Source organism: Thamnophis sirtalis, unplaced genomic scaffold (assembly GCF_051295495.1).
Source record: "Thamnophis sirtalis isolate CommonGarterSnake01/CBP01778 unplaced genomic scaffold, rThaSir2_p1.2 scaffold_7, whole genome shotgun sequence".
Classification (NCBI taxonomy): Eukaryota; Metazoa; Chordata; class Lepidosauria; order Squamata; family Natricidae; genus Thamnophis; species Thamnophis sirtalis.
This window is the reverse complement of record NW_028261387.1, coordinates 53,069,115-53,094,708: the sequence shown is the minus strand read 5'-3', so window position 1 is coordinate 53,094,708 and position 25,594 is coordinate 53,069,115. Positions and strand designations below refer to the sequence as shown.

The following is a 25,594-nucleotide window of genomic DNA, read 5'->3' as shown; positions in this document are numbered from 1 at the left end:
AAAAAGAAATAGTTTTAGGCTAGGGAGCTGAAATGACCCAATGGAGGCCAATTACTTTGCCCTGGGCAATCAGACTGTTTTAGGACAGGACCTTGAAAACTCCACATGGCTTTGAATCTGGTGTCAGCTGATAAGGAATTACCTTGCTGAAATCATGTACTGCACCTCAGCCTGCTTGCACGCTCTCCCCTTGTGTTAGATTTTCAGTAAATAAGTGAGCAGGTTTTTTTTTTAAAGAACCACCAACAAGCTTCAAGGTCACATTTTAATTTTGTTTTTTAAAGTGAGGGCAAGAATCTGACCAAGGAAAGGAAGAATATCAGATATTTCAGAAAAATATGGAGAAGGCAACTTTTTACTTGCTGAAGTCTCCTCAAGTTTCATGATTTAGGAATACAGGGTCAACACTCACAGAATTAGATAATTTTAAATACTGGATTTAGTGATATAAAAAAGAGTTCTGGCTATTGCTTAATTACTGGTAGATGTAATAAAGCAGTCTTGCTACACTTGAGGGCTTTTCTGGTCATGCTGAGTGGGAGCTGAGCATCTCTCCCAGAGACGGTAGCAGGTTCTGACCAGTTCTGGAGAATGGGTAGTGGAAATTTTGAGTAGTTCAGAGAACCAGTAAATAACTCCTCTGACTGGCTCTGCCCCCATCTATTCTCTGCCTCCCGAGTCCCAGCTGATCGGGAAGAAATTGAGATTTTGCAGTATCCTTCCCTTGCCACGCCCACCAAGCCATACCCACAGAACCAGTAGTAAAAAAATTTGAATCCCACCACTGATCTCTCCCCAAATCCATCACTGGATGTTACAGACAGTAATCAAAAATGAAAAAAGCAAAAGTTATTGCTTGAAGATACTGGGGTTGCCTTGCAAACTCAGTTTCATATTTGGGGTAATGCCTGTGATATTGGTACTACTTAGGTGGCAGTACCAATACCATAATGAAAGAGCAACTTTTTAAAAAGAGCAGACTGGATATTGCTTCCCTTGAACCAGTACAAGATAAGCAGGACAGCCCTTTGATTTCTGGAAGCCTTATGAAAAAGAACAGAAACATGGACTAAATTTAAGAAGTGTGATTGGATTTGAAAATGAAAGGGATATTGGAAAAGAAATGTTGCAATTGTAAACATTAAATGTACAAGTTAGACATTTAAAATCAAATAAATGGGCAGGTATCTGCAAAGCCTACCAGTTTGTGGATGAAGATAAAAGATGGAATTGGAATTACAATGGTATCTTGGTACTCATCGTGAATTGGTTCCAGAGGTGTGATGAGTACCAAAAACGACGAGTACCAAATATTTTTTTCCATGTAGCCATGTATGTAGCCAACACCAACAAGTTCTAGCTTGTGCATTGAGTACCAAAGAAACAATGAATACTGAACAAAATTTTCATGTTAAGACTGCATCAAGTAGAAAATTTGATAGGTTTGAAAGCAGTTGGATGACTCATTTGGTTGGCAATCAACTACCTAATTAGTTAGGATTTATTTCCACAAGACATGCCCAGAATGATTCTCTAGATTTACTTTCTGTATCTATTTCCTCTTTAGCATTAAAATATGACTAAAAATGTGTGTAAGAAAGGTGTGTTTTCTATTTTTATGTATGAAAAGGCAAATGTTGTCTTGGAAACAGACTTATCTGAAGTTTATTGCAAACAGAGAATGTGCTAGTGCAATTTTCCTCAAATTGGGGAATTCCATATGTTAAGCTTCGATTCTCATCCTTGTGTTGACTAGAAATACTGGGTGTTGTAGACCAACACATCTGGAAGGAATAATCTGGGGGAATAATCATACAATGATGAAGACAGGTAATTGTACAGGTCAGATCCCAAGTACATTATAAAAGCATTATCATTCTGATACTAGTTCATATTTCAAACCCATGTCCATCCAATTCAAAATTACTCTAATTTAAATGGGATGTACTTGCTGATCAGGGACTACAGAAATATAGCCTAAATCATTTATATGTTGTTTTCTGCAACACGGGAATGGACAATGTAAAACATAGTTCCGTGTATAACCATATGTTGGATTTTGGTCTGCAGAATATTACAAGTGCATGGGATGATTCTGATGGGCCAATTCCCAAGTAAACAGGTGCATAGAAGGGGTAGGGGATTGATGGCACTCTAGATGTTGCTAAGCAAATTCTTTTTACTGCCCTTGTGGTCAAGGATGGTACAAATCATGTTTCAGCAACTTCTGGTAGGTAGCTGATTTCTCACTCCATTATCAAATTACATGAGAATGTAAAAAATGTTTTGAGTAATAATAACAGGATCTGTCTATTTGGAAGATTTATTTCTTTGTAAGGAAGAATTCAATAGGAAAATTACTAGTGGAAACAATATTGTCTTGATGTACATCATGAACAAGGTAGGGCAATTGTGCAACAACAAATCAACCAAACAATTCTAATTAAAGTTTCACTGTGTTTAGTGACTGGCTAATTGGATTAATTTGTATACCACATTTTTTAAGAATAATTAGAGCAGCCAAGGTAGAAGGACTCCAATCATAGGCAAAACTGAAAATGTGAATCTTAAAATAGGCAAAACTGAAAATGTGAGCCTCTTTCCCCCCTGAAGTCTTTCTGGTTTGCAAGTTTGCAAGACCTAAAGGAAAGGGCAGTGTGCATGTGGTCCAGCAGAAAGACATCATCAGAAATTCCATCTGCCAAGTCACATGAGTGAGCAGATACAGGGGAATAATTATTTAAACTGCATAAATCAGAACACCAAATATTTGCTGATAGTATCACTTGGCTGAATAGAAAATATATGTACTGAAATTTGCTAGAACAAAAGGGTAATCTCAAGCAGACATTAGTAACTAGGAAAGGTCTAATAAACTGCCAGGTCATTCTGGTAATTTCTTCATGAAACCACCAAGGCTGCTCAATGAAAGAACAAGGAACAAAGGAACAAAGGAACAAATTTCAGCTTCTGAGAAACTTTGGATAATGCCTCACTCTAAGACCCATAGGAAAAATCTTTTCAGGAGGAATGAAGTACTTCAAGCCCAACTAGCTTTGGAAGAAAAATGACCACATTCTTTGCTAGATGGTGCACTATTATAGATCCAGGTTTGCTTTCCAGGAGTTGCTTCAGCAGATCCTGCAGAACTGTCAAATGGTTTTTTAAACTGTTTTTCATTAACAACACCCGCCCCCAACTCTTTAAAAGAGAATTGCTGAAGCAACAAATACAGAAACATATTTCTTTCTATTTAAAACAGACTCTATACTACAAGCAAAACTGAGCTCAGTCTATTGATTGTGTTCTTCCATTTGTTTTTGCCAATAAAATGATTATCTAATGTTTCTAAAATGAAAAGAAAAAAATGGTACAAGGCCTAAACAATGTTTCCTCTACACTGTTTAAACAAGATGTGTAATTGTCACGTTTGCAGAAATATGTCACAAGCATTCCTGTTTTAAGTTAGGCTGCTAGCTTTTTGGATAGCAGGGCCTATATGTTTTAAAACAAGTGACAAGGTGAACCTTTCTCCACATGTGATCCAAATAAGGAATATATTTGGTTCATGTGTTTAGTGAGATGGTAACTATAACTTTGTATTTCTCAATTGAATATAAAGTCTTGCTGAAGATTTTTGCCCTGGGATTATGTAGATTCTACAGTGTCTTCAGTGAGCAAGGTTAGGAATTTAAACAGCATAGGTCACTGGGGTTTTTTGTTCATTTGAAAGTCCTAGTGAAGGAGAATGATGGAAAGTTCAGTGAATTTGCTGGTGTGCATGGATAAAGAATTCCATGGGTCAAGGTTAAGTTTGCTTTCACAGCTTCAACTAAGCAAACACTGGTGCTTTGACCAAGTCCCAACAATCCTGTTCCCAAAAGCATTTAACTAGAACTTTTAAAAAGCATTTAACTAGAACTTTTAGCATATTGTGATCACACAAAAAGGGAGTTAATTAACACAATCAAGTAACCTCATGGAGATTACATTTAATCAAAAACAGATCTAGATTTATATAGAGTAAACTAATTCCACCCTGTCAGTTGGATCAGGAAAACACCAACATTCTCTTAATTATTTTATTTTGCCAATCTAGTTTTCCAAAAACAAAGGAGAACAAAACAAAACGATCTGGTGAGGAAGAGTAGTTGATCAAGGAAGCCTCTCCATTACAGAACCCATTGCTCCAACTGGCAGTCCAGAATACACTTCACAAGTGGATTGACTCTAGAGCCTCAGCCACCACTACTGTTGTGCTTTTGATCATTGGGAAGAAGTCAGTGATGGGTGAAATCATGATCAGAGAATCTCTCTCTACTCTGAATAAGTTTAAACTGCCAGCACTAGATGAACTGTATCCTAGGTCACTGATGAAACTAGGATGTGTTCTGGCCATATTCTAATAGTCTAACTTTGAGAAATCTGGAAAACTGGTGAAATGCCACCTGACTAGAGAGCAAATGTTGCCTTTACCCTAACTTCAAGAAGGGCAAAGAGAAAGAAATGATATACTTGTCTATCATTGATATCTGGGTCAAATCCGGAACAGATCATACATGTTACTCTCTAAACTTCTTACACATGCTAGGATTATGAGACATCACCATGAATTTGAATCTTCATCAGAATGAAAAAGTATGAATCTTTATCATCTTAATTTTACCTCATTTTAAAAAATTGTGTACCCTCTTTAATGAATTGTGGGAAAGCTGCTGAAATACCTTTACAAAACACCTGATGTGAATAACAACAAGTAAAGTGTGGCAGAATATCAATTAACTGTTGATAGCCGGAGTGAAAATTGTACTTAAGGAGTATTCCAATTTGATAGAACTATCAAGTGGGTTAGGCTGCCACAACTATAAGCCTTGAAATATTCAAGATTTTCATCAATGGCTTAGATAAAACAGACAGGCTTCTAATACCTTACAAGACAGAAATAATGGATGAAATGGCCTAAAATGTCTTTCCCAATTTTATAATTCTTCACGTTAGATGTTTTGGCTCAGGGGATCATGGGATACTAGACACTTTCTGAAGGAATTGGACTCCTCATTGCCTCATGCATTGTGAATACCAGGAAACAGCAGTGCAAAACTCTGCAAACCCTGCAATCATGCAGGATAATTGCTAACAAAAACTATCCTTGATTTATGCATACATGCAGCTCTAATTTAATGCCTTAATTCACATCACAGCTCAGTTGTATGTTTCTGCAATTACATGCATCCAGAAAGGAGATGAATGGAAAGCCTGCAGTTCCCCCCCCCCCCCAAAGATGTATTTTTCTGGACATGTTATTAGATTCTGATCATGCAATTCTCTTCACCATAGTGACTATTAGCAAAAGCTAAATCTGTTCCCAAGTAATTTTGATGTAATTGACTGCAATTTTTTGTTAAACCCTCAGGTGAAAAGAGGTATAAAATTAAATTCAATAAGATTCACAACTGTGTTAAATCTGAGAATATATTGACCGAATGCTATAACAGTGGAAGGATAAGGAAATATATGAGTTTAAATAACTATAGTACAATGCCATTGTGTACTGAAGGAAGTCCTGTTGTCTTCAAAATTGTTATAAGTGTGTTAATAGAGGAAGCAAATGTTAAAATGTACACTAAGAAAACATTTGGCACTGTAATCTATTTTAAGTAATCTTAATGCCAAGGAAGGGGAAACATGCACCAATAGAATCTGACACAAAGATAGAGCCATTTGATCAAAACAGGAAGGAATGGGAAATAAATACTCCATTGGATGCCACCTCATATAATTGTTTTAATCTGGCCTTTGTAAGAATTTTATAATTTTAATAACTGAGTATGAATCTCCTTCCTCTCTTATCCTTCCCAACCCATTTTCTATGCTGTGATTACCGTACAAGGTTGCAGCAAGCCCTGTCTTGTTTTACTGTGCTGCTGGCAGCTTTTCTGGCTAACAAGCAGGGCAAAAAAAGCTATGAATAAATAATGATTGTAAACAGGCAATGATTATCTAATGTTTCATCCTAGGAATAGTAACACACCAAACTGCTATGGTATTTAGGCATAGTAATTTCCATATGTCAGTCTAGGTGCAAAATATTAGCATGTGATTAAATGCTTTACTGAATCCATTTCTTATGCAAACGTTTTGTCTAAAAAAAAAAAGCTCCAGGTAAATGTCTTAACTTTTGCCAGCAAAATCCAGTACTCAAATTACTGCTTTCCTCTCAATACTTATCAAACATTCTTTTGTATGGAACTCTAAAAAGTGAATGTGACACTGGGTAAACAGTTATAGTTATGGTTTTAATTGGTCAAAGTATTTATTCCAGGATATATCAAATAACTGTTAATATACTCTAATATGCTGGCTCAGAAAAAAAAACATTAAGTTCTACTTCATTTGTATAATGCGAAGGAAAAAGCTGGTAAAGATGTATTTCATGATTCATTTAACAATTAATTGCAGAATTACATGCAAGAGAGATTTCTGAAGAATGTGAAAGAAAAAAAAAAGACATTTCTTTCCTTGCTGATTTCTGAAATTTTATCATATAAAATGGAAAGCTTTCTAACTTCATGATGCTCATCCCAATAACCCGGCTCCTTCATTCAAGATGAAATTAGGCTTATTCCAGTGGTGGGTTGCAGGCGGTATGCCCTGCTACGGGCATACCCGACCCTGCCTGGAGCACCGGGTACCGTTCCGGTATGGTGCGCCGGAGGGCCCACCCGCCCGCTCTAGCTCCCTGTCATTTAAACCCTCTGGTGCTTCCGTGCATGCACATGGCGCATACAGCACCTGTGTGATGCTCCGTCGAGCAGCTGGAGTGTTGCGGAAGCTTGCGGAGGTGTTGCTGGCAGGTATGACACATGCATGCACTGCACGTGTGTGCACATGCACCGTACGCATCCATGTGGGCAACGCTGGGCCCGTTCCAACCATACTGATTGGAATGGGATCCGGAACCCACCACTGGTTTATTCCACAACCACACAGTTGTTTATGGTGTTCCTATTCCCTCTCAAAGCTGACAGGAAATATGCCATCTAAATCTTGCTGCCCACACAGAATACCTTCATCACATGTCCAAAATGTATTTATGCTGCCTCTCCAGTTTAAAGGCATCTCATTCTAAGATTCATGAATGGTGGTTTCTTTGGCTGAAATTCCAGTCCAGTTGGGGATATCTCCAGTTGACATGTACTATGTTGCCCCCTCTTCCTCCCTCTCTCCACCCCTTCCCATTCTTCTGCTGACTGACTGTACTTTGCTATTTTTATTCTTTGAAAGTGGGGGTCATCTAGTCAGCCTAATAACCTTTATATAGCAGAGGTGGATTCCTACCGGTTCGCACCAGTTCGGTAGAACCGGTTCGTCAAATCTACCGAACTGGTTAGAAGAGGTTCCACCAGTGGACCTGGAAAGCAGGCCACACCTACAGAAGAGGTTCCAAAATTTTTGAAACCCACCACTGGTATATAGCAACAAAGAACCATAGTCTGATTTCCAGATCTGGTAGCTGAGATTCAACCGGTGGGTAAGAGTGGCATCTGAGGAAGGACTTAGTCATTCCAAATGGTGTGACAGCTGAAACTTATCCTAAGAATAGATGTAAACAGAGGGAGAAAAGCCCCAGGACTTCCTTGGAACAGCCGCCATTGGGAAAAGAATTGTCAATCATACAGGCTACAGAAGCACAAGAAACCAGTCTATTTTCACCTCCATTTTAAGTGAAAAGATGAGATGATCAGAGATGGGCTAGTCAATTTCAGGGTCTTTCACTCCCAAGATTAACCAGCTGACCAAACCATTAAAAAAAACCAACCTGGCAGTGAAAGCCAGAGATCTGTGTTTCCTTCGTGCCCAGATAGGACTGAAGAAACAGGCAGAATCCACTGGGGCCTTGAGAATGCTGGCATAGTACAGGCAACTGCTGTGGCATAGACTGTAGAAGCTGTGGCCTAGAGGTGGAGCGCTTGCCTCACAATCAGGAGGTTGTGAGTTCAATCGTAGGTAGAGGCAGATGTAGGGTCTGCTGTTTCGGCAGGGGGTTGGACTACATGACCCACAAAGTCCCTTCCAAGTCTGTTTGGATGCAGCATCTATATTAGCAAAAATAGCCTTGCGGAATATAGCTGTCAGCTGTGGAAAACCACTGAGATAACACGAGAGGGAATGATTACTGGGCAGGGAGGCTGGGTGGATTTGCTCTTAAGTCCCAAGCAAGCTCTTCAGCTTGACAGTTTTCTTTTGGTTTTTAGTAACATAATTGGCATGCCAGAGCACAACTACCTTGCTGCTCTGTAGATCCTGGGGAGGGAGACCTTGTCTGTTGATATGATGTTTCAAATATTTTTTCTAGGAGCCGAGGTGGCGCAGTGGTTAGGGTGCAGTACTGCAGGCCACTTCAGCTGACTGTTATCTGCAGTTCAGCGGTTCTAATCTCACCGGCTCAAGGTTGACTCAGCCTTCCATCCTTCCGAGGTGGGTGAAATGAGGACCCAGATTGTGGGGGCGATATGCTGACTCTGTAAACCGCTTAGAGAGGGCTGAAAGCCCTATGAAGCGGTATATAAGTCTAACTGCTATTGCTATTGCTATTTTCTTTTAATTTTAATTATATGCAAGATATTTCCTGAAACTTCCAAAATCATGTAACCAGGCGTGGGCTTCAAAACTTTTAGCAAGAGGTTCTCTGCCCATCCAGTTGCTGGATGGGCGTGGCTGTGGTGGGCGTGGCCTAGCTGGCCTCCTGCATCATGGCAGGGGGACGGGAGTTTTTGCCCTCCATGGGCTCCGAGCCTTCATGAGAGTGAAAATGGCCTCCCCATGATCCGAAGGCTCTTCCCAAACTTCCGGTAGGCCCATTTTTTGCCTTCCCGAACCTCTGTGCGTGCCCTGCACTTACCTGCATCCAAAACAGGCTGCATGGGGACTCCTGAAAGGGGTAGGGTGGGCGGGGCCAGCCAGGAGTGGGATTTGGGGGGATTCCCTGAATTGCACAGAATCTTAGCTAGAGGTTCTCCCAAACCTGAGAACCCCCAGCAACCTACTCCTCCATGTAACTGAGCGATAATGAGACTATCTAATTTATCTTAGAATAGCCAAACGGAGAAAAATTGGGCCATTAAAGCCTAGTATTGGAAGGAATTAAAATAATACTGACTGGTTCAGCGACAGCAATGAATGAAACAGAACCCACGTGATCAAATATTGTCAGCTTCTTCTGTGATGGAATGGGAAGAAATTTCTTTCAGGAATTAAGACTCCCTGAGGACTTAGTGTTAGGAAATAGCCCTGCAGGGAAACAAGAGCTAGAGCCATGATGGCTAAAAATAAGCAGTGGATTAAGGGGAATCAAAAAGAAAACCTGATGAACAGATTTGTGATAAATTGATAGAAGATATAAACAAGATATTATCCATAAAATGCATTTCCTAGTGTTGAGAAACTGAATAGAAAAGGAATGCTGCATACATAAGTTAAGAGCTGATGAAGCGAAAGGAATAAAGTGAGAAGTGGCCTGGGAAGCAGAGACCTGATTTTAAAAATGGGCATTTTGGAAGCAGTACCCAAGTGGGGAATTATGGGGGAGAAAGTGGTAAAACACAAAACAACATTTAAGAGAAATGATTGTGTGTTATTGGCAGGAAGGAAATAGACAAGGGAGCTTTGATGGCTAAAGCCTGGGGTTGCAAGGGATCTGCTGGCATTATAGGTTCTCAGTGGATTAGATGTATAGAAATTGCAAAGAAAGGGAAGTGGGTCAGTTATAGTTTCTTTTGTCACCAGGGTATTATGGCTGAGTGAGGAAGCAAGCACACTAATGATAAGAGAAGAAAGGCTGAAAGTCACATAATAGTTTAAGTAGCTAGGCAGTTCTTTACTACAAGTATTCAGACCATTGCGAATTCATTGCTGATTAGATCAATCTATTTCTGTGCAACACCTTTTCTTAAGAAAATCTAGATATATTTTATCTTTGATTTACAAAAGGGAATCATTGATCATCAAAACATTTTCAAAGTGAAAGATCAATGTCTTTTCCTTCATTCCCATCAGAATTGGATCTCATACAGAGCAGAGGTGGTATTCAGCAGGTTCTGACCAGTTTTGGAGAACCGGTAGCGGAAATTCTGAGTAGTTCAGTGAACCAGTAAATACTACCTCTGACTTCCCCTGCCCCATATATTCTCTGCCTACTGAGTTCTGGCTGATTGGGAGGAAATGGGGATTTTGCAGTAACCTTCCCCTGGAGTGGGGAGGGAATGGAGATTTTACAGTATCTTTCCCCTGCCATGCCCATCAAGCCATGCCACACCCACCAAGCTTCATGTTCACAGTAAAATTTTTGAATCCCACCACTGATACAGAGGTTGGTGGCTCTAATTTGGTGCTTCTTCTGGAATCTGTTACCCAAGTGGATTCTTCCTTACTTTTTCCTTCAAAATGAAGAAACAAAAAACAAAAAGAGAACAACAAATTTTGAATGATTACTGCACAAATGGCAAATGGCCACTCAATTAAACCTTTTCATTGAACAGCTGTTAAAACTAAAGCATTGAAGAATAATTTTCTAGAGGAGAGATGGGAAATCATGATGGGCATACTGCAATCTCAGGAGCATGTAGCAACAAAATATCTATCTTGTCAGTGTGGAAATCATAAACAATAGATTTATCAAAAGGTAATTTTATTTCGACACCACTTTTTGACCCCTCCATCATTGCTTGTTTCCATTCTGGATTCTTCTGAGCCGATGGGCACAAGTTCAAATAAAGCATTGTGCTGAAGGCAATGAGAGCTGCTATTTTCTAAAAATGCTTGTGGGGCCCTGAGGCTAATATTCATTTTGCCATATGCCCATTTTCAGCTGAACTCAGTTTTAATTAAAATATTATAAAACGCAAAGATAAGGAACTTGCTGGGGAGGGGGAAGTATCGGGGAGAGGTCTTGCGCACAATGGTATTAATAGGAACCAGGTTACCCACTGCTTTTCTTTAGGCTATGCAGAAGAAATACTATAATCTTGAGGCGCATCACACAGATACCTGAACTGATTACACAATCTGCTACTTTGGGTGCTTTGAAACAAGGCTTTTATTGTGCAATTGCCCTGGCTCATTCATGAGGAGGAATATACCTAGAAAATGTTGTATTCCACTTGGAAACACTTGGTGTTTATTCACAAATTCTTTCATCCTTTTTCTATTAGGAAAAAAAAAGAAAAAGAAAGGTTTTGGTAATGCTAGCTACTCTCAGTCTCAAAGCACTCTGATTTACTCATAAAAATGTTTCTAGTTAGGTTTTATTGCACATTCACTTTGCATCTTCACTTATAACTTAGGTTTTTGCATGTGTTTGACCAAAAATTAATGTCCTTGTATCACATCCTTTCCCATCATTTCTTACAACTTTTGTTTTAACATATAACATTCATTAAGAAAGTGGAACAGTTGCATAACATCTTTTGAGTGGTAGGAGAAATTGGTTTCAAGCTTTTTCATTCCAGTTCTACCATCCCTCTAGTGAATTGGCTGACCTCAGGAATAAAAATAGATCAGCAGCCCTTACTTCCCATAGATTTAAGGGGATTCATCTGAAGTGCTACACATACTTACTAGGGAATAGGTTTGCTAGCATAATAATATTGAGAAAAGCATAAATGCACATAGGAGTGTAGAATTTTTTTGTTTGCACTAGGGTCACAAAGGACATGGCAAGTTTACCAAGGATGCTTTGTAACTTTAAAGCATGTTTCTGTAGTGACAGGAACAAATAATAAAGAACATCTGTATCTTCATATAGCAACCATACTGAGACGATTCAGTACAGGAATACAGAAATATAAAGGGCAAAAAAAAATCAAGGTTTTTTTTTCAGTTTTAGAGTCAACCTAGTTAAAGATTCAAGTACTGTCTAATCCTTTTTATGAATTGATTTCAGCTTTTGTATATGCTTCTTTCAAACTGATGCTCACTACCTATGCTGAAATACAATTTTCATATGTACCTGGCTTCTGGAAACATATCTAGAGAACATGACTGATTTAAGTCAGGGTCTGCTAGTTGAAATCTTGTGAGTAAACTTAAACTTAGTATATGCTTTGTTATGTCTAAATAATAAGGGCCTAAGAAAATCTATCAACACACATTCCTTCCTTATGCCATCCTTTCTCCTGAATGTTGTTACCTTTTAGAATTCAGAACATTTCTTTAAAAAAAAAATATAGCAAAGGTAACTCAAAGAAAACTGATTTTTAAATTGTTATTGTAGTTGCCCTTGTTAAACCTTCATGTTTCTTTTTTTCAGTGCAAAGGCAGAGGGAGAGGGATTTGCATAAAAACCAGTGCTTTCCACTGTTACTTCATACTGATCATATACGAAAGACATCATAGAAATCATCTCATGATGTGGAAAATAATGGAATTCAAAACATTGGTTATGATAAGACATTGGAGAAGCAAAGCTGATGTGGATTCCACGACTGGATTGCTTCCATGTAGAACAGCAGCCTCACTGTTTCAGAGGCCACTCACCATCTGATTCAGATTCTTGCCCAGGTGGTATATTCCAATTGCTGTATGAGGAATGGGAGCTTGTCAAGGCTTTACAATGTCTCTCTTTTCCTTTCTCACTGGAGAAAGAGGTGGGATTTTGAGAAACAGCTACACTGCATGCCTGAGATTGCAAGACAGCTCTTATACAGTAGATGCCACCCCTTATTTTTCTGGGATGGACTATCTGGGATCCAGTGGTCCTCTCTCTTCTCAGTGCTTCCATCTTCTCAGTGTTTGGATGAATGAACAAAGAGGCTTAAAATATGCTTTGCCGCCTATTCTTTCCTCGAGCTGTAGAAGTAGGGAAGGAGAAAAATTAGATGATCGAAGGACCATGGACAAAATCTGTGACTTGGAAGATGAGATTAAAAGGAGATTTCATCCTGATTCCTTCCTCTACTTTATACATGTAATATATTATAACATACATTTTATCATTGATATTATTGATGTATCCATAGTACCAATCATAAAATCATCACAAAAGTTTGCTTTCTTATTTGAGGCCTTGTTTGACTGCAGCTCAAACTTCAAAATTTTGTGGAAATCCTTTAAAAAGTGTCACTTTCAAATGCAAAGAATACTACAAGGCATATAAAGTACTTATGCTGGATATGATTAGAAAAAACACCACTAGTTTGTTTGTTTGTGTCCCCAAAAGTATGTGGGAAGAATGTTTAGTTCCTGTCTCTGGCTCCTGAAAATAGGCATGGCTTCTGGCAAAATATTGTCAAATCTTACCTTCCAGTTAGGGATGGATTCCGGCTGCTGCTACTGCCGGTTTGCTCAGGGATGCACTGGGTGTGCGCTTGATGCATGCTATGCACACATGCAAAGTGCTAAAAAATTGATGCGCACACGCAGAAGCAAAAAACAAGATGGTGCCACCTATGGCGCTGCCGAGAGAACCAGTTCGGGGGTGTCACAGGCCGAGTTACTACTTACTCGGCTGAACCAGTCTGAACTGGTAGGACCCCACCTCCAGTTTGATTTATCTTGCTATGGCAGCTGAGTCTGCTGAAAGTTAAACTACAGCAATATTTGGAGGGCCAGAAATTTCTCACTTTCACATACACCACCTTCTGGGATTGCTTATATTCATTTACCTGGGTTTTATGAGCTATCATGTGCTATGACTATCTCACCTGTGAATCATCATATATAACTAGCAAGGTATATAGATGGGAAACACATGCTCTTTTTTTTTTTTTTAGAACAACAGTACAGACCACCATCTCTATGTCATGAGACCTGATCCTTAGAACATATTTGGATAGCTGACTGCTATGAACTAGTGCTTTCCACTGTTCCAATCAGAAAAATATAGAAAACAAGAGATTTCTGCAGAACCTTTCGTCAAACTGTTTTCCAGAAGAAGTTGGTACCTACCAACATGCTGGAAACTTGAGCCTCGGCAGCCAGGGTCCTTTTGAAGTTGTATTTCCTTCAAAGAAAAGATGGAGGCAGCTAGAAAAGGGAAGGAAATGGAAACAGAAGTCACGGATTGGATCTCTCAGAGGTCACTTGCCATTCTGTGTGCGCGACCCAATTGATTGCAGTGGATGGATGTCTATAAGTAAGGACAGCTGTAGAAAATTTATTAGTGTTCCTGGTATCCACTGGATGCTATTTATGTTTTCAAAGATCTGCTAGTACCATTTTACTCACTCTTGAAAAATGGAATTTTTATTTTATTTTATTTCTCCCACTTCTGCCTTTTAAAATATTTTACACATTTATTTTAAATGCTTGGATTCTGGCTTTGTGAGACTAAAATTCAGATCTATTCTCAGTGACAGTGAGAAGCAGAACATCTACAGACAATAAAATGCAGCTGTGCTGCACAGGAAGCCATATCTTAGTTCCTGTTAGGGAAGTATAGGTAGTCCTTGACTTACAACCACCATTGAGCCCAAATTTGTGTTAAGCGAGACATTTGTTAAGTGAGTTTTGCCCCATTTTACAACCTTTCTTGCCACAGTTGTTAAGTGAATCATTGCAGCTGATAAACTAGTAACCCGGTTGTTAAGTGAATCTGGCCTCTGCATTGACTTTGTTTGTGACAAGGTCACAAAAGAGGATCCATGACCCCTGGGACACAGCAATGGCCATAAATATGAATCCGTTGCCAAGCATCTGAATTTTGATCATATGATAATGGAGATGCTGCAAAGGTTATAACTGTGAAAAATGGCCTTAGGATGCTTTTTTCCAATGCTGTTGTAACTTTGAACAGTCACCAAATGAACTGCTGTAAGTTGGGGACTTCCTGTATGATACTTTTAAAACTTTACTGTGACTAATGGCTTGAAATAAAAGGTGCTTTGAAAGGATCAGGGAAAGGGCTTACATTTAATACAAAACAATTGTCTTCATTCATACTTTGGAACTATCATTAAGTCATTTTATGTCACAATGTTCCCATTGTATGCTTACTCTCAGGAAGGAGGTGGACTCGTTCATCTAAGATCATAAAGTAGGGATGTCGCAGAGCTGATTCAGCAGAAATACGTTGTTTGGCTTCATACTTGAGGGGGAAAAAAAGACTTGAGTCCACATTTGTACAGTGATTTTAAACATTGTTCCCAGATGCTGATTCATTGTTAGTAGTTTTTTAAATAATTGAATCATAAATGATTGGTTGAACAGCCCGCTGTCAGATGCAAACTATTACTAGAAAACATAAAACGAAGCGTTATTTTGCAAACAATACAATTTTTCCTAATGTCCTTTGGATATTAGTGGAGGTGTTGTACAAGTTGGACCATTTGTTTTAAGTCTGTCAAACCTATGACTCCCAAATTCTTCCGGAAAATTGCATCCTGTCTGGTTTCTTCAGTCTGCAGTCATGCAAAACAACTGTACCTTAGAAAATGTATGTTTTTATTTTAGTTTTGGCTCAGTACAGGGAAGTCAAGCAATTACTGCAGAGCCAAACAACATTGCCTACAAAAGCCAGAACAGGACAAAAGAATCTTGGCAGCAGACACAGAATAGAACAACACAATAATCAACAAATCTGAAACTTGGTAGCATCATAGATCAGACTTACCATGGAGAGACATTTATGCCTGTTCACTGGAATGATTAGACATTTTATGTTTCTTTGAAGAAATCTTTTTTATTTAAAATAAACCAGCTATTTCTGTTTTTCTGAAACTGCCAATCTTATCGCTTGAGTTGTTTGTTTCCTGACCAATTATAGTGGCATTAGTGGTTCTGATGGGAGCTCCAAACTGTATCCCCCAGTTCCACTGGGATTATTAAACTCATTTCATCTCTTATAATATCTGTGAAACAGGGCTAGTTGACTAGGATCCAGAAGTGCTGTGGAGTGCAACCTTGAAACTTGATGGTTAAAGTAGCATCATTCTGGATAAACCTCATTCTACCCCATCTTTGCCACAGCATGTAGTAATAGCAATTATTTTGATCTGAACTTGCCAGCCGTGTCATTTTTACTCACGCTGTATCTGCCTGAAAGCTAAAGTAAAACTACTATACCCACATGGCAAAGTGGATAAATGAATTATGTTCCCAATGGACTCAGCCCAAATATCGGTCTTATAATGCTGTATGCCAGGCCTGTTCTGAGTTGCATACTGTGGTACTTGTGCATTTGAGAGTCACTACTATGAATAAATGATTCAATTCAAAGTAGTTTATGGCTGTTGGATTACTCAAATGTACCATTTCCAAGCTGAAACAGATGTATGCTCCACTTGAGAATTGAAATATCTTCTGAGCACTAGGCAATGCTAGCTTGGTTTCAAATGGCTTTGTAGCCTAATATACCTATTGATTTTTTAAAAAAACATAGGATACCTCTTTAACAGTTCAGATTAAATTCCTCCAGGACAGTTTGCCATCTGTCAATAGATATCTACCCAGTCTTGTAATACTGACTCTGATAGTTACTCATGAAGGGGATCACAATCTCTCTGAAAGAGTTGATTCATGAGTTCTCCAGGACTCTCAGATCCTGCTTAAACAGCAGGCAGGAGATGTGGGCAGGGGAGCTGTTGCCCAACTTTGGCTGGTGTGCTAGTTAGTCATTGATGATGATCACTCACACCATGACCACCATTGTAGTAGTAGTAGGAGTATGGCTACACGCGCCATGTAGAGTTGCCTTTGGAGATGATCCAAAGCTGCAGCTCACTGGTATGAAATGTAGTGGTTTTTGATGGGACAATCCTGTCAGGCCAGAATAATGCCTCTTTTGAAGTGGCTGCATTAGCTGACAGCTGGCTTTCAGGTGCAATTGATGCACTGGTCAATATTTTAAAGCCCCTCATGATGCAGCATTGGGATAAATCAGGCAATGCTTTACTGCACGGGTGTCAAATTTGCCACGTCACATTGCCATCATATGACATTTTGTGACTTTTTTCCCTTCGTGGAGCTAGGGTGGCATGGCCTACACATGAGACATGGCCCACCAGTTTGACACCCCTGAGAATCAAATCTGCCCATCTATTTGGTCACAGTGTTGCAGGTTTCTCCCTTGTAAATTTCATAGGGCATGAGCTAGATGCCAGGCTTTCTCAGTGATGGTCTTCCTTCTTGAAATACCCTTTTTTCATACAGATAAAAGAGGACTCTAACCAGACGTGGTATTCTACCAGTTTGGACTGTTCGCTGCCCACCCTGGCTGTATTTCATCCTATTTAGGGATGCTTTTTGAGCAAAGCGCATGCACGAAAGGCTGGGCGCATATGTGGACACACGGGGGCACACATATTTGCAAACCGGTAGGGAAGGTCAGTGAAAATCACCCATGACTCCAACCTTGTTGGAACTCCATAAACAGATCAAAGCAATTTTATTTCAAGGCAAGTTTGGCCCTTAGATTAATCTGCTTGCCTCTGTGATGTAACATATTTTTTACTAGTATTTTTATTTCAGTTCAGTTCAGTTCAGTTTATTATATTTATATGCTGCCCTTTCCCCCCGAAGGGGACTCAGGGCGGCTCACAACTCAAACCAGGGAAGGGGGATACAGACAAAAAATTTAAAAAACAAAGCATAACAATGCATAATTTAAAACACACAACAGTCATACCATTCGAGACGGAGGCAACAGCTCTTTAGCCCCAGGCCTGTCGGAACAGCCAGGTTTTAAGGGCTTTGCGGAAGGCCTGGAGGGTGGTGAGGGTTCGAATCTCCACGGGGAGTTCGTTCCAGAGGGTCGGAGCAGCCACAGAGAAGGCTCTCCTCCGGGTAGTCGCCAGTCAACACTGGCCGGCGGATGGAATTCAGAGGAGGCCTAATCTGTGGGATCTAATCGGTCTAGTGGAGGTAATTGGCAGCAGGCGGTCTCTCAAGTACCCAGGTCCAATAACATGAAGGGCTTTATAAGTGACGACTAGCGCCTTGAAGCGTATCCGGAGACCAATAGGCAGCCAGTGCAGCTCGCGGAGAATAGGTGTTACGTGGGTGGATATATTTTTCCTTTTTTTGTATCCCACACAAGCTACATTAGAAATGGGATGGACTATAAATATTGTAATAAATATTTATCAAGTGGGAACTAGCCATCAGCTGTTTTTCTCTTTTAACACTTTTAGGTGCAACTTTAAACCTCCATAAAGATCTAGAAACCAATCAAACTGAACTGGCCACAGCTTCCTACAATTCAGTTTAAAACTGCCTAAATTCAGAATTTGGAGTTTAGCACTCTATGGTTCTTTCTCAACCCTTTCCCCCTTTCTACACATGCATTCCCATACCCCCAAATACACTCTGATTAATATTTAGCCTGAGAGAATTTTTCAACTGATATTTATAAAATATTTTCTTTAATTGCTCAACATGGCTTCCTTTGCATAAATAATGAAATATAAAGACCTAGATATGGAATCATTACCATACCCAGTGCATTTTAAATGGATGTTTTTGTCTTCTTCAATGTGAAACAAGAACATTTAGAAACAGTGATTCAGAGAAGATCATTCAAATGTCAGGAAGAAGGAAAGGCTGAGAATGCAGCAAGAAGATGCAGTTTTGTGAAAATTACTCAGGAAAATCAAGGAAATGTTTAGAATTCACTAGAAAAATCAAGCAAATAAATTTCTTAAATGATCGGTAACCTGATTTAGGATTTGAAATAGCGCTGTTATTGTTTACTTTGAAACAAAACTGTCATCAATTTGCCTTGTGCAACATGCGTTCTTCCTTTAAACAATGGTACTTACTCATACTTCAGAAACAAGATGATAAAATAAAATCATATTGAGACAAAGGTTATTTGGTCAAAGTGAGGCGAGGCCAACACTATCCATACTATTTTCAGCACCAATTTATAGAACTTAGCACTAAGAATCTTAGCGTCTTTCACTTACAGCAGTGATGGATAATCTTTTCCCCATTGCCTGCCAAATGCGGGAGGGGGAGGAGCGCAGGGGGTTGTGCGTTTGTGTGCCCACACCCATAATGCTATGCGCCCAACCCCCATCATGCACATGCGTGATTGCTTCCCTCCCCTATATTTTTGGTGCATTTTGCGCCCTCCCCAGGCTCTAGAGGCTTTCTAGGAGCCTCGGGAGGGTGAAAACAGCATCCCCCGCTGCCCCGGAGGCCCTCTGGAGACTTCAGGAGGCTTTCCTAAAACCTCTGGAGGGCGGAAAATGGCCCTAGGGGCAATCTGGAAGTTCGGGAACAGACTTCCGGGTTTCCCTTAGAGTTGTTTTTCACCCTCCTGAAGGCTTTAGAAGGTTAAAAACAACAGAAAAAGAAGGCCGAAGTCAGCTGGCCAGTGCGTGCATGTGCCCTGGAGCTGACAGGGCAACGCTTCACGTGCCCTAACAAATGGCTCCGCCCTAACAAATTCCCAGGGAGGAAACCAAAGATACTGACTCCCTTCAGCACATGGGAAGTAGGGGTGAAGTATCTGAGGGTTGGGATGTGGCATTTCTGATATTAGGCTTAGCAGGCAAAGTCACCTACCAGGAGAAAATTTGTCAAAAGATCAATTCCTTCTGTGTCCAGCCTGCAAGAGAAGAAAGCATTGTTACATTTGAGAGACTCTTCAAGCAGCTGGCTCTTACTGCAGGACAAACACCTGAACAGGTGACTCCAGCTCGTGATTAAAAGGGCCAGTTTCAAAGAAAAATGACCCAGATCAATTTCTCCAAAGTTTGGATTCTGGATGGCCCCGTTAGGTGCTGATGGTGGAAACCGTAGTCCAATATGCCAGGAGGATAGCAGACTGCAGAAGCTACTTAAAAATATTATTATTTTTTTTGGCAATTTGAGTTCTTTCTTAAGTTAGAGATGACACAGTGCAGTAAAAAAGCCTAGCCTTTACCTTTGCAGTTTGAAATTCAAAGCACTACTGCCATCTAGTGGCAGCTCCAGAAAAGAAAGTCCCTCATTTCCCCAATCTTGGGGACAATAAGAATGAAATATGTTGCATTGGGACAGAGAAAAATCATCTGTGTTTACTGAGGGCAGTGCAGAAAATCAACCACATTTTACAAGAGTTCTTTATATCATCATTTATTCTCGGTGTTGCTTTCTTTTGTTATTTCTAAGAGGACTGCTGATATTTTGCCCCTCGCAGTACTTGCAAACAACAGCTTTGATCCATAATAAATTGGCCCCTCCTTGATTCTGCCTCTACCTGGGTGCATGATTGATCAAGGGTTGGGCTCGATATTGTGTGAACTGGTAAGCTTTGAACTCTTCATTGGATGTGATGCCTGGCCAAGATTCTTCTGTAGGAGTTCCTGCAAGTAAAAAAAAAAAGGATCGGATTAACATTTTTTCTAGATTTACATGCAGATTGGCATGAGATGTTCTATATCTACCTATCATGGGATTTAGATCCCTGAAAATTTCAAATAATAAAACCAAAACTAAGAAATTCCTATGTAGGGTAGGGCAATGTAGAAATTCAGGGAAAGCAGAACACAATGTTTATTCAACCTTGGCACTTGAAGATGTGCTGGATTCCACACACCTTCATGTAACCAAGGTTGAAAAATACTGCATTCAATTGGCAACACTAAATATGTGCTAGATTAGCACAGGTTGATAATGACTAATGGTTAACATTTAATAGTAATGGTTATGGATATGGATTTACCATTTCTACCATCCTGAGATCCTTTCAGTAAGAAATACCACACAATGAGTCTGACAAATTGTGCCCCCACTCCAAATTTATCCATCATTTTGCTATGGCACCTGCCTTCTTTGAAAAGAAGAATAGAACTCGTTTCCTATAACTCCTGCAGTCCATGTTTTCTTATTCCAATACTTACAGTTTTTATCTCTGTTTTATTTCTGTGGCAACAATTGCTTATATAATAATATTATGCAATAATATTCATGATTTTCTGAGAACACAAAGCATGAATATGGAGTTAATTACACAAGTGTACCTCTTTGGTAAAATAAAACCTGAAGGCAATCATTTGGGTTGTCTTGCTATAGCACTGTTTCTTGGGCAGAGTTCCATATGCTCTATCCTTCCCCTGCTCTTTTATATATTGTCATTTAAAAAAAAACATATTGCATTATCTTCTGTTCAATTCAGAAACATAATGAAGAAGACTCACCCAACATTCTGAATATTAAATTAAGTTCTTCTTTCACAGTGGATCCTGGGAACATTGGACGTCCTGTGACCATTTCATAGTGTATGCAACCCACGCCCCTAAAAGGAGAAGTCTTATGAAGTCGAATGGAGCAATGTGCTGCCTCTTAGGTTGCCTTGTCTACCTCTGATTAATTCAGACTCTGAAAAGGATGCTGAATCCTGAATGACCCCAGAAGATCAGGCAAGAGTGATTGCTTTTCATATTGAATTGCTAACCAGACAAGAAAGGTTTCAAGGAGCATGAAGGAATGAGTTGCAAAAATCTAATTTCTTCCACCCTCTGTAACATCCTTCCCCTGAGAGTTTCATTCTGCTAAGTGGGTACTTGCAAACTGCACTGCCATCTTATTTAGAAGATGGTCTGTAACATTATAAAAGCTTTGCTTTCAGCATGCTGTGGAATTTGGAAAAAGCGTGTATTGAGGTTAGCCAAACTACAATTTCCTAATTTTAAAAGGAACTCTAGGAAGAACAATCATTTCTACCCATGCACAGACATTAGGGCTTACCACATGTCTATGGGAGTGGAATATTCTGTAGATCCTAGTAGGACATCAGGAGGTCGGTACCATAATGTGACCACTTCATTGGAATATGTCTTCGTTGGGACAGACTTGGCTCTGGCTAGACCTGAGGATAAAATAAATGCCAGTGAGATTCAGCTACAGCTATTAATTAAGACTTATATTAAACCCATATTTGTTTTAGATAAAACAAACCTGTTTTTACAAAGAAACTCAATGCTTAGAACAGTGGTGGACATCACAGTTCTGCATGAGCCATTTAGTTTGATTGATTCACTTAGAGAACTAAGTTCATTAAATTCAATGGCACTTGTTCTCAGTAATAAAACAACTACAAGATGCTTCTGAAAAAAAAAAAGGTTCGTACAATCTCATAACTTGGATAAAAGTCCAGTTCACTTGTAAATGATATACAGGAAAATATTAGAGAAAAATGGGGGAAGTTTCTTGAGATGTGTGACCCTAATATTAAAAGTATCCATCAAAACATCATGGCTTGGGACCAAGTTATCTGAGGGACCGTCTCTTGCCGGCCACATCTACCCGACCCATCAGAACAGGGAGGGCAGGCAATGTTGCGGGTCCCATCCCTGAGGGAGATACACCTGGTGGGACCCAGAAGGAGGACCTTCTCTGTGGTGGCTCCCTCTTTCTGGAACATCATCCCCCCCCCCGAGATTAGAATGGCCCCACTCTAATACTCCTTGAAGACCTGGTTCTGCCAGCAGGCCTGGGGAACCCAGTGTGAGATGGAGCCCATTAAATGACTTGTGTGATCTGCTGTCGCCAGGGCAGGGGGTGGGTGGGAGGTGGTTTTGTTATATTGTACTATATTAATTTATTTGATTCTTTTGCTTAGTTTTTATTGTTTTAAATGTGGTTTTATATTCTGTAAGCTGCCTTGAGTCGCCATGGGCGAATATGCAGCAATATAAATAAAATAAAATAAATATAAATAAATAAATAAATCTGTTCTGAAGGCCAACACATAAAATCCCCCCCCAAAAAACCTTAGGGAACCCATGGGGATCCTGCTAGGTGGTAGTGTGATATTAGCTAATTATTATTTCCTATGTTCTTTGCTTTTCCATGCTTTTTTGGGGGGGTTGTGTTCAGTATTTTAAGATTGGCTATGTTGTTTTAATTGTCGCTGCGTTTGTATGCTGCCCAGAGTCACATTATGTGAGATGGATGGTCATATTAATTTGCCAAATAAATAAATGTCATTACTCTGAAAGCCAAGGACATGGTCTCGTTCACCAACTTACCAAAGTCGGCAAGTTTTAGTTCTCCTTTTCCATTAATAAGCAGATTCTGTGGCTTGAGATCTCTGTGTAGGATCTTATGCTGATGGCAGTAGGACAAACCACGAAGCAGCTGGAACATGAAAATCTTGAAGCAAGAGAAGATCAGAGAAGAAATAATTGGTAACATTCACAGTTTGTTTTTAGGAAACACAGATTTCTGAACCAGATGCCTTCCAGATATGCTAATGACCAAGTGTTGGGAATTATGGAAAGAATAATCCAATATATTTCCAGGACATTAAATAGAGAAAGCATGCACAATTCTCTCATATGTTTATTTTCCAAGAGAAGCCTTTGCAAAGGCCAATCTTTCTATCCATCTGTCTGTCTACTCACCTTCACATTGTACATGCTCATCAGATTCCCACAGTTATCTAGGTACTGTTTCAGGTCGCTGTCCTGCAAAGATAAGCATATCCCGAGGGCATAACTTGCTATGAGGAATGAGATGCCCACAATTTCTTCAGTATTAGAAAATCAAATTATGTTTCCCAGGACTTCAGAAGAACAAGATATGTTTACAATTAATTATTACCTCCAACAAAACATAGATTATATTAAGGCTTATTATACAACTCTGAACAATGCAATCTTTTCAGATATTTTTGCATCGTGTAAAATGAATATGCAGGCACAAGTAACTGTTACAGGAGATACAAAGCTAGCAAACATACGCAATACAGATGCTATTTAAATGTTTCCTGATAAGCACATCTGTTTCAGAAAATTCAAGTTTTCCCAAATGTTTTGGTTTTTTTTATAAAAGGTTTTTTATTTTTCAACATACAAACATTTCATCTTAAACAGTGTGTCATCTGGATACAAATATCTCTGCACAACAGCTCTACAAATCATTCACATAAATATTAATTCTCTAATCTCAAAACCTAATCTTAAAACCTCCACCCCAACAACCCAAACTAGGCATGCAGGCCCCTTACTTTTCTCAACTTCCTCCAGATCCACTACTACAGACCTTAAATGCAAACTACTTAACGCAAGAAGCCTCACAAACAAAATGCCTGAAATCCTCCTTTTACTAAAATTGTAGTATATTAAACAATTGAACATTATTAACCTATTCATTTTCCTCTTAACAAAAAAATTTTTCCCAACCCTAAACCATATTTTGCTAATGCTAAGAAAATGTCATTTCTTTCTGCTTTCTCTTATGAACACATAATTTGCAATTACTATTTAGGGCAACTCTATTCACCTTTTCTAAAAGGCTTGGCAAATGCAATAGGACTGAGTATATACTACAGTTGCAAGAAAAAGTATGTGAACCCCTTGGGATTATGTGGAGTTTTGCATGAATTGGTCATAAAATGTGCTCTGAACTTCATCTAAGTCACAATAATAGAAAAACACAGTCTGCTGAACGTAATACTACATAAACATTAGATGTTGCCATGGTTTAATTGAACATAACATGTAAACATTCACAGTGCAGGGAGGAAAAAGTATGTGAACCATTGGACTTAATAACTGGTTGACCCTCCTTTGGTAGCAATAACCTCAACCAAATGTTTCCTGCAGACCTGCACAACGATCTGGAGTAATTTTGGACCACTCCTCTTCACAAAACTGTTCCAGTGTAGCAATATTCTTGGGATGTCTGGTGTGAATCGCTCTCTTAAGGTCATGCCACAGCATTTCAATCGGGTTGAGATCAGGACTCTGCCTGGGCCACTCCAGAAAGCATATTCTGTGCTGTTGAAGCCATTTTTTTGTTGAATTACTTGTATGTTTTGGGTCATTGTCCTGTTGCATCACCCATCCTCTGCGGAGCTTCAGTTGGCAGACAGATAGTTGTACGTTTTCCTGCAAAATGTCTTGATAAACCCTGGAATTCATTGTCCTATCAATGACAACAATCCGTCCAGGCCCTGAGGCAGCAAAGCAGCCCCAAACCATGATGCTCCTTCTGCCATGTTTTAATGTGGGGATGAGGTTTTGATGTTGGTGTGCTGTGCCTTTTTTTCCTCCAGACATAGTGTTGTGTGTTTTTCCCAAACAACTCAATTTTGGTTACATCTGTCCACAGTATATTTTGCCAGTAGTGCTGTGGAACATCCAGGTGCTCTTTTGCAAACTTCAAATGTGCTGCAATATTTTTTTGGGACAGCAATGGTTTCCTCCGTGGTGTCCTCCCATGTACTCCATTCTTGTTTAATGTTTTCCTTATTGTAGATATGTCAACAAAAATGTTAGCATGTGCCAGAGATTTCTGTAGGTCTTTAGCTGACACTCTAGGATTCTTCTTTACCTCATGAAGTATTCTGTGCTGTGCTCTTGCAGTCATTTTTACAGGACAACCACGCCTAGGGAGAGTAGCAACAGTGCTAAACTTTCTCTATTTGTACACAGTCTGTCTTACCATGGACACATAAACATCAAGGCTTTTGGAGATACTTTTGTAACCCTTTCCAGCTTCATGCAAGTCATCAATTCTTGATCGTAGGTCATCTGAGAGCTCTTTTCTGCAAGGCATGGTTCACATTAGACAGTGCTTCTTGCAACCAGTAAACCCAAAACAGGTGTGTTTTTTTAAAGGGCAGGACAGCTGTCAGCAACATATCCAATATCATCACACTGATTGG

At 39.5% G+C, this 25,594-nt stretch overlaps 1 protein-coding gene across 1 annotated transcript in view; it reads right to left on the bottom strand.

The window, feature by feature from the left end:
• Window positions 1–10,670: 10,670 nt before the first annotated feature.
• CDK18 (cyclin dependent kinase 18) overlaps window positions 10,671–25,594 on the bottom strand; it is a 95,092-nt gene continuing 80,168 nt past the window's right edge. The window contains exons 8-16 of the mRNA XM_087720065.1: window positions 23,328–23,390; window positions 22,953–23,076; window positions 21,670–21,790; window positions 21,120–21,217; window positions 20,180–20,285; window positions 19,504–19,546; window positions 14,992–15,082; window positions 13,945–14,022; window positions 10,671–12,846 (exon numbers count right to left, since the gene is read on the bottom strand). Coding sequence (XP_087576191.1) covers window positions 12,812–12,846; window positions 13,945–14,022; window positions 14,992–15,082; window positions 19,504–19,546; window positions 20,180–20,285; window positions 21,120–21,217; window positions 21,670–21,790; window positions 22,953–23,076; window positions 23,328–23,390 — 759 coding nt within the window. The 3' untranslated portion in view covers window positions 10,671–12,811. The remainder of the gene's footprint in view (window positions 12,847–13,944; window positions 14,023–14,991; window positions 15,083–19,503; window positions 19,547–20,179; window positions 20,286–21,119; window positions 21,218–21,669; window positions 21,791–22,952; window positions 23,077–23,327; window positions 23,391–25,594) is intronic.